Below are 15,042 nucleotides of genomic sequence, written 5' to 3' on the forward strand. Positions count from 1 at the left end.
ATCTAAACAAAGTTCTCCACGGGTGAGCATGCAGTAGCAGTATCAACCTCTCATATTTCTGCACGTGTGTTGAGGGCGAGGATAGCGAAAGCAACAGACGGCGAAGGCGACGGGCCTGGCCATGGCCTCGTCTCGTCGATCGGGTAGAAAACTGAAGCCGGTGCGCAAAGAAACAAAGAAAAAACCTCTGAAGAACAAGTGCACCAGTCCGTATATTATTACACGGCGAAAGGATTTGGGCCAAGAACAGCTGCTCGCTCGTTGGGTAGATCAAGATCTTCATGTGAAGATTAATTGAGCTTTAACCTCGTATATAATACTCCATCAAACACTTGTGTGTAGTTTTCGGAATAGATTCAAAACAAAATATACTACTACACCACATGCATATTGGCATATATATAGCTAGCTAGCTTTGCCGAGGAAGACGTATGTCCGAAGCATCACCTCGTCTCAAGAAGCAGACATCAACTCGGGGGGACGGCACCGAGGCGCGGTGGTGCCCGGACGCTGACGCTACCGTCGCCGGCGCTGTCGGCCGCGACGAGGACGATGAGGTGGCCCGGTGCTTCTCGCACGCGGTGCGCCTAAGCATCCGGCACATGCCCTCGGCCACGCGCTCCGCGGGGCCGCCGCGCCTGAACATGCGGCAGAAGGCCATGTGCGCCCGCACGGCCTCCTCCACGCCCATGGCCGCGGTGCGCTTGCTGCGGCCGGCCTCGTACTTGACGGCCTCGGAGCACAGCCCGCACAGCCACCTGCCCCCGAAGCAGGCCCTCACGCCGCCAATGTACTCGCCGGTGCACTCCTCCTCCAGGCCGCAGCACTCGCAGCTCACCACCACCGCCGGATCTACAGCCTCCATGCCTAACTTAGAAAGTTGGATTATTACCTAGAAAACCACGGCGGACTCTTCTTCTTGGACTGGTTAATCAAGAAGAAGAAGAAGAATAAGAAGATGATGAAGAAGGTTCTCTTGTGCTTTTGGTGCTGTGCTTTGTGTGGTGTGTGCAGCGGTAGGTCCGTTTAGATATCGATTAGGAGGCCCAGGGCACCTCTGCTCTCCCGCGCTGTCATGGCGACTGCGACCCGAGCGAAGAACAGTTTGTTTTGTCACATGGACTCATGTACCACCGCTCATCGGCCGGCCGGGTGACACGTCCACCAGGTGCATGCCGTGTTGCCTGATATTTTTGCCCGTTTACATTATGCAAGCTGCTACTACCTCAGTCCCGACTTATTGGTCTCCTCAGTATTTTGTGCTAGGGTGTGTCTAGGTCTCAGTCGACTAACATTTAACCAGGTCTAAGTTAAGTGATATAACATGTAAGAAAGAAAAAAGAAAAATTTGCATGGATCTCAACGTAAGATCCTACAATATAGCATCGTCTAAGACTTGGTTATGTCTCAGTCGATTGAGACATAGCAATCCTGGTTGTGCTAAACTTTAACCACATATTTAACTAAAAATAATAATGTACCTTTTGGTGACATGCATTATTAATTTTAGTTAAATCTATGATCAAAGTTTAGCACAAAATACTAAGGGGACCAATAAATCAAGACGAAGGTAGCACTAAGGATTATATGACATGGAGCCAGATAAAAATGGTAACTTCAGTGTGAAATCTGCTTATCATCTCATGATGGCTTTGAATATGGCAAGGACCTCGTATTCCGGGCCGCTTCTTCCAACAATACCACCGAACCAAAGTATGACATGCTGGTAAGCAGTATGACTTATATCGCCCACAACTCACTTGTGTTCTACTCGTGCATATAACATCAACGCATAAAACCTGGCTCGGATGCCACTGTTGGGGAACGTAGTAATTTCAAAAAAATTCCTACGCACACGCAAGATCATGGTGATGCATAGCAACGAGAGGGGAGAGTGTTGTCTACGTATCCTCGTAGACCGAAGCGGAAGCGTTGACGCAACGTAGAGGAAGTAGTCGTACGTCTCCCCGGTCCAACCGATCCAAGCACCGTTACTCCGAAACCTCCGAGTTCTTGGCACACGTTCAGCTCGATGACGCTCCCCGGGCTCCGATCCAGCAAAGCTTCGGGGAGGAGTTCTGTCAGCACGACGGCGCGGTGATGATCTTGATGTTCAACCGTCGCAGGGCTTCGCCTAAGCACCGCTACAAATATGACCGAGGTGGAATATGGTGGAGGGGGGCACCGCACACGGCTAAGGAACGATCACGAAGATCAACTTGTGTGTTTTAGGGTGCCCCCTGCCCCCGTATATAAAGGAGCCAAGGGGAGGGGGCGGCCGGCCAAGGAGGGCGCGCCAAGGGGGAGTCCTACTCCCACCGGGAGTAGGACTCCCTTCTTTCCTAGTTGGAAAAGGAGAAGTGGGAAAGAGGAGGAGGAGGGAAAGGAAAGGGGGGGGGCGCCCCCCTCTCCTTGTCCTATTCGGACTAGGGAGGGGAGGGGCGCGCGGCCACCTCTTGCCTCCTTTCCTCTTCTCCCTTAGGGCCCATGTAGGCCCAATAACCCCCGGGGGGGTTCCGGTAACCCCCGATTCTCCGGTAAAATCCCGATTTCACCCGGAACGATTCCGATATCCAAATATAGGCTTCCAATATATCGATCTTTATGTCTCGACCATTTCGAGACTCCTCCTCATGTCCATGATCACATCCGGGACTCCGAACAACCTTCGGTACATCAAAAATACATAAACTCATAATATAACTGTCATCGTAACGTTAAGCGTGCGGACCCTACGGTTCGAGAACAATGTAGACATGACCGAGACACGTCTCCGGTCAATAACCAATAGCGGAACCTGGATGCTCATATTGGCTCCTACATATTCTACGAAGATCTTTTATCGGTCAGACCGCATAACAACATACGTTGTTCCCTTTGTCATCGGTATGTTACTTGCCCGAGATTCGATCGTCGGTATCTCAATACCTAGTTCAATCTCGTTACCGGCAAGTCTCTTTACTCGTTCCGTAATACATCATCTCACAACTAACTCATTAGTTGCAATGCTTGCAAGGCTTATGTTGATGTGCATTACTGAGAGGGCCTAGAGATACCTCTCCGACAATCGGAGTGACAAATCCTAATCTCGAAATACGCCAACCCAGCATTTATCTTTGGAGACACCTGTAGAGCTCCTTTATAATCACCCAGTTACGTTGTGACGTTTGGTAGCACATAAAGTGTTCCCTCCGGTAAACGGGAGTTGCATAATCTCATAGTCATAGGAACATGTATAAGTCATGAAGAAAGCAATAGCAACATACTAAACGATCGAGTGCTAAGCTAATGGAATGGGTCATGTCAATCACATAATTCTCCTAATGATGTGATCCCGTTAATCAAATGACAACTCTTTGTCTATGGTTAGGAAACATAACCATCTTTGATTAACGAGCTAGTCAAGTAGAGGCATACTAGTGACACTCTGTTTGTCTATGTATTCACACATGTATTATGTTTCCGGTTAATACAATTCTAGCATGAATAATAAACATTTATTATGAAATAAGGAAATAAATAATAACTTTATTATTGCCTCTAGGGCATATTTCCTTCAGTCTCCCACTTGCACTAGAGTCAATAATCTAGTTCACATTGCCATGTGATTTAACACCAATAGTTCACATCATTATATGACCAACACTCAAAGGGTTTACTAGAGTCAATAATCTAGTTCACATCGCTATGTGATTAACACCCAAAGAGTACTAAGGTGTGATCATGTTTTGCCTATGAGAGAAGTTTAGTCAACGGGTCTGCCATATTCAGATCCGTATGTATTTTGCAAATTTCTATGTCAACAATGCTCTGCACGGAGCTACTCTAGCTAATTGCTCCCACTTTCAATATGCATCCAGATTGAGACTAAGAGTCATCCGGATCAGTGCCAAAACTTGTATCGACGTAACCCTTTTACGACGAACCTTTTGTCACCTCCAGAATCGAGAAACATATACTTATTCCACTAAGGATAATTTTGACCGCTGTCCAGTGATCTACTCCTAGATCACCATTGTACTCCCTTGCTTACCACAGTGTAGGGTATACAATAGATCTGGTACACAGCATGGCATACTTTATAGAACCTATGGCTGAGGCATAGGGAATGACTTTCATTCTCTTTCTATCTTCTGCCGTGGTCAGGCTTTGAGTCTTACTCAATTTCACACCTTGTAACACAGCCAAGAACTCTTTTCTTTGACTGTTCCATTTTGAACTACTTCAAAATATTGTCAAGGTATGTACTCATTGAAAAAACTTATCAAGCGTCTTGATCTATCTCTATAGATCTTGATGCTTAATATGTAAGCAGCTTCACCGAGGTATTTCTTTGAAAAACTTCTTTCAAACACTCCTTTATGCTTTGCAGAATAATTCTACATTATTTACGATCAATAATATGTCATTCACATATACTTGTCAGAAATGCTGTAGTGCTCCCACTCACTTTCTTGTAAATACAGACTTCACCACAAGTCTGTATAAATCTATATACTTTGATCATCTCATCAAAGCGCATATTCCAACTCCGAGATGCTTGCACCAGTCCACAGATGGATCGCTGGAGATTGCATATTTTGTTAACATTTTTAGGATTGACAAAACCTTCTGGTTGCATCATATACAACTCTTCTTTAAGAAATCCATTAAGGAACGCAGCTTTGTTTATCCATTTGCCAGATTTCATAAAATGTGGCAATTGCTAACATGATTCGTACAGACTTAAGCATAGATACGAGTGAGAAACTCTCATCGTAGTCAACATCTTGAACTTGTCGAAAACCTTTTTGCGACAATTCTAGCTTTGTAGATAGTAACACTACTACCAGCGTCCATCTTCCTCTTGAGGATCCATTTATTTTCAATTGCTTGCCGATCATCGGGCAAGTCAACCAAAGTCCATACTTTGTTTTCATACATGGATCCCATCTCAGATTTCATGTCTTCAAGCCATTTTGCGGAATCTGGGCTCACCATCGCTTCTTCATAGTTCGTAGGTTCATCATGATCTAGTAGCATGATTTCCAGAACAGGATTACCGTACCACTCTGGTGCGGATCTTACTCTGGTTGATCTACGAGGTTCAGTAATAACTTGATCTGAAGTTTCATGATCATCATCATTAACTTCCTCACTAATTGGTGTAGGTGTCACAGAAACCGTTTTCTGTGATGAACTACTTTCCAATAAGGGAGCAGGTACAGTTACCTCATCAAGTTCTACTTTCCTCCCACTCACTTTTTTCGAGAGAAACTCGTTCTCTAGAAAGGATCCATTCTTAGCAACGAATTTCTTGCCTTCGGATCTGTGATAGAAGGTGTACCCAACTGTCTTCTTTGGGTATCCTATGAAGACACATTTCTTCGATCTGGGTTTGAGCTTATCAGGATGAAACTTTTTCTTATAAGCATTGCAACCCCAAACTTTAAGAAACGACAACTTTGGTTTCTTGCTAAACCACAGTTCATACAGTGTCGTCTCAAAGGATTTAGATGGTGCCCCTTTTTTTCGTGAATGCAGCTGTCTCTAATGCATGATCCCAAAACGATATTAGTAAATCGGTAAGAAACATCATAGATTGTACTATATCCAATAAAGTACGGTTATGACATTCGGGCACACCATTATGTTGCGGTGTTCCAGGTGGCATGAGTTTGTGAAACTATTCCACATTGTTTTAATTGAAGACCAAACTCGTAACTCAAATATTTGTCTCTGCGGTCAGATCGTAGAAACTTTACTTTCTTGTCATGATGATTTTCCACTTCACTCTGAAATACTTTGAACTTTTCAGACTTATGTTTCATCAAGTAGATATACTCATATCAGCTTAAATCATCAGTGAAGGTCAGAAAATAATGATACCTGTCGCGAGCCTCAATATTCATCGGACCACATACATCAGTATGTATGATTTCCAACAAATCTGTTGCTCACTCCATTGTTCCGAAAAACGGAGTCTTAGTCATCTTGCCCATGAGGCATGGTTCGCAAGCATCAACTGATTCATAATCAAGTGATTCCAAAAGCCCATCAGTATGGAGTTTCTTCATGCGCTTTACACCGATATGACCTAAACGGCAGTGCCACAAATAAGTTGCACTATCATTATTAACTTTGCATTTTTTGGCTTCAATATTATGAATATGTGTAACACTACGATCGAGATCCGACGAACTATTTTCATTGGGTGTATGACCATCGAAGGTTTTATTCATGTAAACAGAACAACAATTATTCTCTGACTTTAATGAATAACCGTATTGCAATAAACATGATCAAATCATATTCATGCTCAACGCAAACACCAAATAACACTTATTTAGTTTCAACACTAATCCCGAAAGTATAGGGAGTGTGCGATGATGATCATATCAATCTTGGAACTACTTCCAACACACATCGTCACTTCACCCTTAACTAGTCTCTGTTCATTCTGCAACTCCCGTTTCGAGTTACTACCTTAGCAACTGAACTAGTATCAAATACTGAGGGGTTGCTATAAACACTAGTAAAGTACACATCAATAACATGTATATCAAATATACCTATGTTCACTTTGCCATCCTTCTTATCCGCTAAATACTTGGGGTAGTTCCGCTTCCAGTGACCAGTTCCTTTGCAGTAGAAGCACTTAGTCTCAGGCTCAGGACCAGACTTGGGCTTCTTCACTTAAGCAGCAACTTGCTTGCCATTCTTCTTGAAGTTCCCCTTCTTCCCTTTGTCCTTTTTCTTGAAACTAGTGGTTTCGTCAACCATCAACACTTGATGTTTTTCTTGATTTCTACCTTCGTCGATTTCAGCATCACGAAAAGCTTGGGAATCGTTTCTGTTATCCCTTGCATATTATAGTTCATCACGAAGTTCTACTAACTTGGTGATGGTGACTAGAGAATTCTATCAATCACTATCTTATCTAGAAGATTAACTCCCACTTGATTCAAGCGATTGTAGTACCCAGACAATCTGAGCACATGCTCACTAGTTGAGCGATTCTCCTCCATCTTTTAGCTATAGAACTTGTTGGAGACTTCATCTCTCTCAACTCGGGTATTTGCTTGAAATATTAACTTCAACTCCTGGAACATCTCATATGGTCCATGACGTTCAAAACGTCTTTGAAGTCCCGATTCTAAGCCATTAAGTATGGTGCACTAAACTATCAAGTAGTCATCATATTGAGCTAGCCAAACGTTCATAACGTCTGCATCTGCTCCTGCAATAGGTCTGTCACCTAGCGGTGCATCAAGGACATAATTCTTCTGTGCAACAATGAGGATAAACCTCAGATCATGGATCCAATCCGCATCGTTGCTACTAACATCTTTCAACACAATTTTCTCTAGGAACATATCAAAATAAACACAGGGAAGCAACAACGCGAGCTAATGATCTACAACATAATTTGCAAAATACTACCAGGACTAAGTTCATGATAAATTTAAGTTCAATTGATCATATTACTTAAGAACTCCCACTTAGATAGACATCCCTCTAATCCTCTAAGTGATCATGTGATCCAAAACAACTAAACCATAACCGATCATCACGTGAAATGGAGTAGTTTTCAATGGTGAACATCGCTATGTTGATCATATCTACTATATGATTCACGCTCGACCTTTCGGTCTCAGTGTTCCGAGGCCATATCTCCATATGCTAGGCTCGTCAAGTTTAACCTGAGTATTCTGCGTGTGCAAAACTGGCTTGCACCCGTTGTAGATGGACGTAGAGCTTATCACACCCGATCATCACGTGGTGTCTGGGCACGACGAACTTTGACAACGGTGCATACTCAGGGAGAACACTTTTTATCTTGAAATTTAGTGAGAGATCATCTTATAATGCTACCGTCAATCAAAGCAAGATAAGATGCATAAAGGATAAACATCACATGCAATCAATATAAGTGATGTGCTATGGCCATCATCATCTTGTGCTTGTGATATCCATCTCCGAAGCACCGTCATGATCACCATCGTCACCGGCGCGACACCTTGATCTCCATCGTAGCATCGTTGTCATCTCACCAATCTTATGCTTCTACGACTATCGCTACTGCTTAGTGATAAAGTAAAGCATTACAGGGCGATTGCATTGCATACAATAAAGCGACAACCATATGGCTCCTGCCAGTTGCCGATAACTTGGTTACAAAACATGATCATCTCATACAATAAAATTTAGCATCATGCCTTGACCATATCACATCACAACATGCCCTGCAAAAACAAGTTAGACGTCCTCTACTTTGTTTGTTGCAAGTTTTACGTGGCTGCTACGGGCTTAAGCAAGAACCAATCTTACCTACGCATCAAAACCACAACGGTAGTTTGTCAAGTTGGTGCTGTTTTAACCTTCACAAGGACCGGGCGTAGCCACACTCGGTTCAACTAAAGTTGGAGAAACTGACACCCGCCAACCACCTGTGTGCAAAGCACGGCGGTAGAACCAGTCTCGCGTAAGTGTACGTGTAAAGTCGGTCCGGGCCGCTTCTTCCAACAATACCACCGAACCAAAGTATGACATGCTGGTAAGCAGTATGACTTATATCGCCCACAACTCACTTGTGTTCTACTCGTGCATATAACATCAACGCATAAAACCTGGCTCGGATGCCACTGTTGGGGAACGTAGTAATTTCAAAAAATTTCCTACGCACACGCAAGATCATGGTGATGCATAGCAACGAGAGGGGAGAGTGTTTTCTATGTACCCTCGTAGACCGAAGCGCATGTGTTGATGCAACGTAGAGGAAGTAGTCGTACGTCTTCCCGGTTCAACCGATCCAAGCACCGTTACTCCGGCACCTCCGAGTTCTTGGCACACGTTCAGCTCGATGACGCTCCCCAGGCTCCGATCCAGCAAAGCTTCGGGGAGGAGTTCTGTCAGCAAGACGGCGTGGTGACGATCTTGATGTGCAACCGTCGCAGGGCTTCGCCTAAGCACCGCTACAATATGACCGAGGTGGAATATGGTGGAGGGGGGCACCACACACGGCTAAGGAACGATCACGAAGATCAACTTGTGTGTTCTAGGGTGCCCCTGCCACCGTATATAAAGGAGCCAAGGGGAGGTGGCGGCCGGCCAAGGAGGGCGCGCCAAGGGCGAGTCCTACTCCCACCGGGAGTAGGACTCCCTTCTTTCCTAGTTGGAGAAGGAGAAGTGGGAAAGAGGAGGAAGAGGAAAAGGAAAGGGGGGCCGCCGCCCCCCTATCGTTGTCCTATTCGGACTAGGGAGGGGAGGGGCGTGCGGCCACCTCTTGCCTCCTTTCCTCTTCTCCCTTAGGGCCCATGTAGGCCCAATAACCCCCGGGGGGTTCCGGTAACCCCCCGGTACTCCGGTAAAATCCCGATTTCACCCGGAACGATTCCGATATCCAAATATAGGCTTCCAATATATCGATCTTTATGTCTCGACCATCTCGAGACTCCTCGTCATGTCCATGATCACATCCGGGACTCCGAACAACCTTCGGTACATCAAAATACATAAACTCATAATGAAACTGTCATCATAACGTTAAGCGTGCGGACCCTACGGTTCAAAAACAATGTAGACATGACCGAGACACGTCACCGGTTAATAACCAATAGCGGAACCTGGATGCTCATATTGGTTCCTACATATTCTACGAAGATCTTTATCAGTCAGACCGCATAACAACATACGCTGTTCCCTTTGTCATCGGTATGTTACTTGCCCGAGATTCGATCGTCGGTATCTCAATACCTAGTTCAATCTCGTTACCGGCAAGTCTCTTTACTCGTTCTGTAATACATCATCTCAAAACTAACTCATTAGTTGCAATGCTTGCAAGGCTTATGTGATGTGCATTACCGAGAGGGCCCAGAGATACCTCTCCGACAATCAGAGTGACAAATCCTAATCTCGAAATACGCCAACCCAACATGTACCTTTGGAGACACCTGTAGAGCTCCTTTATAATCACCCAGTTACGTTGTGACGTTTGGTAGCACACAAAGTGTTCCTCCGGTAAACGGGAGTTGCATAATCTCATAGTGATAGGAACATGTATAAGTCATGAAGAAAGCAATAGCAACATACTAAACGATCGAGTGCTAAGCTAATGGAATGGGTCATGTCAATCACATCATTCTCCTAATGATGTGATCCCGTTAATCAAATGACAACTCTTTGTCTATGGTTAGGAAACATAACCATCTTTGATTAACGAGCTAGTCAAGTAGAGGCATACTAGTGACACTCTGTTTGTCTATGTATTCACACATGTATTATGTTTCCGGTTAATACAATTCTAGCATGAATAATAAACATTTGTCATGAAATAAGGAAATAAATAATAACTTTATTATTGCCTCTAGGGCATATTTCCTTGAGTCTCCCACTTGCACTAAAGTCAATAATCTAGTTCACATTGCCATGTGATTTAACACCAATAGTTCACATCATTATATGACCAACACTCAAAGGGTTTACTAGAGTCAATAATCTAGTTCACATCGCTATGTGATTAACACCCAAAGAGTACTAAGGTGTGATCATGTTTTGCCTGTGAGAGAAGTTTAGTCAACGGGTCTGCCATATTCAGATCCGTATGTATTTTGCAAATTTCTATGTCAACAATGGTCTGCACGGAGCTACTCTAGCTAATTGCTCCCACTTCCAATATGCATCCAGATTGAGACTAAGAGTCATCCGGATCAGTGCCAAAACTTGTATCGACGTAATCCTTTTACGACGAACCTTTTGTCACCTCCATAATCGAGAAACATATACTTATTCCACTAAGGATAATTTTGACCGCTGTCCAGTGATTTACTCCTAGATCACTATTGTACTCCCTTTCTTAACACAGTGTAGGGTATACAATAGATCTGGTACACAGCAAGGCATACTTTATAGAACCTATGGCTGAGGCATAGGGAATGACTTTCATTCTCTTTCTATCTTCTGCCGTGGTCAGGCTTTGAGTCTTACTCAATTTCACACCTTGTAACACAGCCAAGAACTCTTTTCTTTGACTGTTCCATTTTGAACTACTTCAAAATATTGTCAAGGTATGTACTCATTGAAAAAACTTATCAAGCGTCTTGATCTATCTCTATAGATCTTGATGCTTAATATGTAAGCAGCTTCGCCGAGGTCTTTCTTTGAAAAACTTCTTTCAAACACTCCTTTATGCTTTGCAGAATAATTCTACATTATTTCCGATCAATAATATGTCATTCACATATACTTGTCAGAAATGCTGTAGTGCTCCCACTCACTTTCTTGTAAATACAGGCTTCACCACAAGTCTGTATAAATCTATATACTTTGATCATCTCATCAAAGCGCATATTCCAACTCCGAGATGCTTGTACCAGTCCACAGCTGGATCGCTGGAGATTGCATATTTTTTTAACATTTTTAGGATTGACAAAACCTTCTGGTTGCATCATATACAACTCTTCTTTAAGAAATCCATTAAGGAACGCAGCTTTGTTTATCCATTTGCCAGATTTCATAAAATGCGGTAATTGCTAACATGATTCGTACAGACTTAAGCATAGATACGAGTGAGAAACTCTCATCGTAGTCAACATCTTGAACTTGTCGAAAACCTTTTTGCGACAATTCTAGCTTTGTAGATAGTAACACTACTACCAGCGTCCGTCTTCCTCTTGAAGATCCATTTATTTTCAATTTCTTGCCGATCATCGGGCAAGTCAACCAAAGTCCATACTTTGTTTTCATACATGGATCCCATCTCAGATTTCGTGGCTTCAAGCCATTTTGTGGAATCTGGGCTCACCATCGCTTCTTCATAGTTCGTAGGTTCATCATGATCTAGTAGCATGATTTCCAGAATAGGATTACCGTACCACTCTGGTGCGGATCTTACTCTGGTTGATCTACGAAAGAAAGGAATCTTCATATTTGGTAGCCAAGCTTGCCTTCCACGCCAAGGAGAGTCCCATCCGGACACGGGTGAAGTCTTTAGTCTTTCTATCTTCACGACCCATCAGTCCGGTCCATGTCTAATAGGTCGGACGTCCGAGGACCCCTTAGTCCAGGACTCCCTCATTGGGTGCAAGGTTGGTGTTTGTTTGTGCAGGTATTTGGTGGCTTGCACATTGTCTTCTACTGGATTGATACCTTGGTTCTCAATATTGAGGAAAATACTTACGCTACTTTGCTGCATCACCCTTTCCTCTTTAAGGGAAAAACCAACGCAAACTCAAGAGGTAGCAGCGCTTTAGTCTCCGAATAAACCATCTTTGATTGCTATTTTGTGACTTCGATGATACATATAATTGATCATGTGTGGATTGACCTTGATCACTTCCTAGTCGGAGCTAGGTGCGCGGAGGAATTCATCTCCGCCCTAGATCACAGGCAAAGATTGGCACTACGTACACCTTAATATCTCACTACGCCGGCCGTTCTTTCCTTGTTTCTGCCAATGTGCAAGTGGAACCTAACTAACGGCACATATGGATAAGCACGTTTTACTCTTACTTAGTCAACTATACATTGTTGGGATTCATCAGCCGATCTTTTTGTATATGCATTCTCTACAGATTTTTTTTTCCCGCCCAATGGTGGTAGAGATGAGGAGAAGTTTGGCCGAGACCAAGGTTGTCAGAATCATGATTTTTTTTCTTTCCGATTATACATTTTTATCCATATTTTGTAGGAGTTATTATTCTATGATTTAGATAGATCTAGGATCTAAGCTTATGTTTGTTAGGATCCTGTAATTTGCAATCCTACTATAGGGGTTTCTATCCAATTCAGGTTACAATTTTGACAACCTTGGCCGAGACTAAGGGCTTATGGTTGAGGCAGCACAAATAACTATCTACATCGGGCTTTGAGGTTGCCTACCAAGTAGGGGCCGGGGTGTTGCACTAACCGACATGGATTAACAAAGAGGAGGCCCCCGCCGGTGAAGCAAAGGACATAGATCCATTATGAAGTATGTTTATGTTGGTTTTTTATATTCAGAATGTAGTTTTTCTATAAATTTGGTCAATTTTTAAAATAAACTAACTTAGGACCAAGTTCATATGCCATATATGTTGGAACTATGATATCACTTTTTGTGGTAATACTTAGCCAGTCAGTAATTATTTTGTCAGTGCACTCTTTTTTGATTTGACAGTCATTAAGAAAAGCCCTTGCTTTCTAGACTTGGAGGGATGCTGCTCCGGTAAGGAGATATTTTTTCTTCTTATTGGGTCATTATCCTCTTCTAACATTTTCTTTTGCAAAAGGGTTCAATGTCACATATTTAGTATCACCATTACTTACAAAAATACCTATAGAAAAAGATAAAATTACATTCAAAATTATGGGATGGGGGAGTCTTCTTCCTCTTGCATCCACAGGCAGTGTGCCGTGAGTATAGCTTGATGCCGCCCAGGCCTACACCTCGACAGAGCAAACTTTTCAAACACAGAAGTTTGTAGAAGCAACAACTAGGAAGTCGTCTATGCAACCAAGAGACGTCGACGACTGGGATCTGCAAAGCAAATCGCCATGCTATAGAGGAAAACCCTGATAACATCATGTAAAATCTGAAGAAGATGAATGCCGGCCATATTCAGACGGATCCACCAGATAACTGAACCGAGTAGATCCTAGAAGACCTGCCAGAGACACGGCTCGACATGCCCTCCGCCGATCATAAACACACCAAAAGAACGGGGAAAGAGCAGGATGAACATCGGGGACAACACCACCCCCTCGCCGCCCCAAACCAAACTCGAACTCCCTAAGAAGCCTTAAAAATCACCGACGACGTTGCATGATAGTTCTGAATCTGATGTCGACTTTGCTACCGTCTAGGACCGTACACCGACTCACTGTTTTTCGGTGGCCCAGTCAGACCATGTTGTTGTTGAAGATCACTGTAACATCCCAAATTTTCAATTTGGAATGTTATACATAGGTCATTCATGCATATCATATTTTATTGCATTTTCGTTCTGCAATCCTCGAAATCCTAAGCAACTCAAGGACCTTCGGAGAGAGTTGGGGATTTCCCGTTTTTCATATTTGATTTTTTTATCAAATAATGAAACGAGGATTTTTGATTTTAATTATTTTTCTCTCCAAAAAATATTTCATATTAAAAAAATATGAGAGGAGATAATATGACTTCTCCAAAATAATTGAAATATTGGAGGAAAATATTAAAATCATTTATTTGATTTTACTTGGATTTTATTTGCATTAGAAAAATTGCACATTTTCAAAAATTGCATTTTAGGGCCAAGAAAATGTTCATCTCGTCCTAAATATTTCATTTAGGCGGTGAAAATTTGTTTTCGTATTTTTAGTTTTTTATTTTATTTTCCAGGATTTTATTTCTGTCGGCGAGTTTAAAAAAAAAGTTCCAGCCGACTGGGCCGAAACCCAGCCCGGCCGCCTGCCCAACCGCCCGCGCCGCCGCCTTCCTCGCACGCACCGCCGCCGCCGAGCCGGACTCGGAGTCCGAGCCGAACTCCACCGCCACCGCCTTGGCCCGTCACCCAAGCCGCCCCGCCCCGCCCCCTTTATATACGCGCTCCCCGAGCCCCCACCACCACAACCACCCGCCACCACCGCAGCCGCCCCGAGCCGCGCCGCCTCCCGCCGCCCGCGCCTCGCCGCCGCTGCTGCAGCGCAGCTGCCGAGCCCCGCCGCCCCGCGAGCCACCGCCCGACCCCGCCACGCCGGAGCCACCTCATCGAGGTACCGCGCCGATCCGCCGCCTCCGGTTTTTTTTAAAAAACCATTCGGTTTTTTAGAAATCCTGGTTCGTTTTTTTAGATCGGTTCGCCGTTTTTTTGGGTTCTTCTAATTAGCGGACGTTCGTCCATACGTTCGTTTAAACGAACGGTTTTCGCCCGTTAGTTACAGCTAACGAACGCTCGTTCGTTAGTCTGTTCGTCAGTTTTATTTTATCGGATTTATCTGTGATTATTTTCGATCGCGATTTCTGCTCCGATCTTAGTTTCTGTTTAATCAACTTAAACAAGATTTTCGTCTAGTCGGAATCAGGCGATTCAAGCGCCTAGATCTTCG

General features: G+C 43.7%; 1 protein-coding gene across 1 annotated transcript; it reads right to left on the bottom strand.

Annotated features, from left to right (window-relative positions):
* Positions 1 to 209: 209 nt before the first annotated feature.
* LOC125538834 lies at positions 210 to 1,054 on the bottom strand. Its single transcript, XM_048702136.1, has one exon. The coding sequence runs from the start codon at positions 863 to 865 to the stop codon at positions 410 to 412; it is 456 nt and encodes a 151-aa protein (XP_048558093.1). The 5' UTR covers positions 866 to 1,054; the 3' UTR covers positions 210 to 409.
* Positions 1,055 to 15,042: the final 13,988 nt, after the last annotated feature.

Source organism: Triticum urartu, chromosome 1 (assembly GCF_003073215.2).
Source record: "Triticum urartu cultivar G1812 chromosome 1, Tu2.1, whole genome shotgun sequence".
Taxonomy (NCBI): Eukaryota; Viridiplantae; Streptophyta; class Magnoliopsida; order Poales; family Poaceae; genus Triticum; species Triticum urartu.

Coding starts and splice junctions, on each gene's coding strand:
- LOC125538834 (XM_048702136.1), bottom strand. CDS start 865: ATGGAGGCTGTAGATCCGGCGGTGGTGGTGAGCTGCGAGTGCTGCGGC.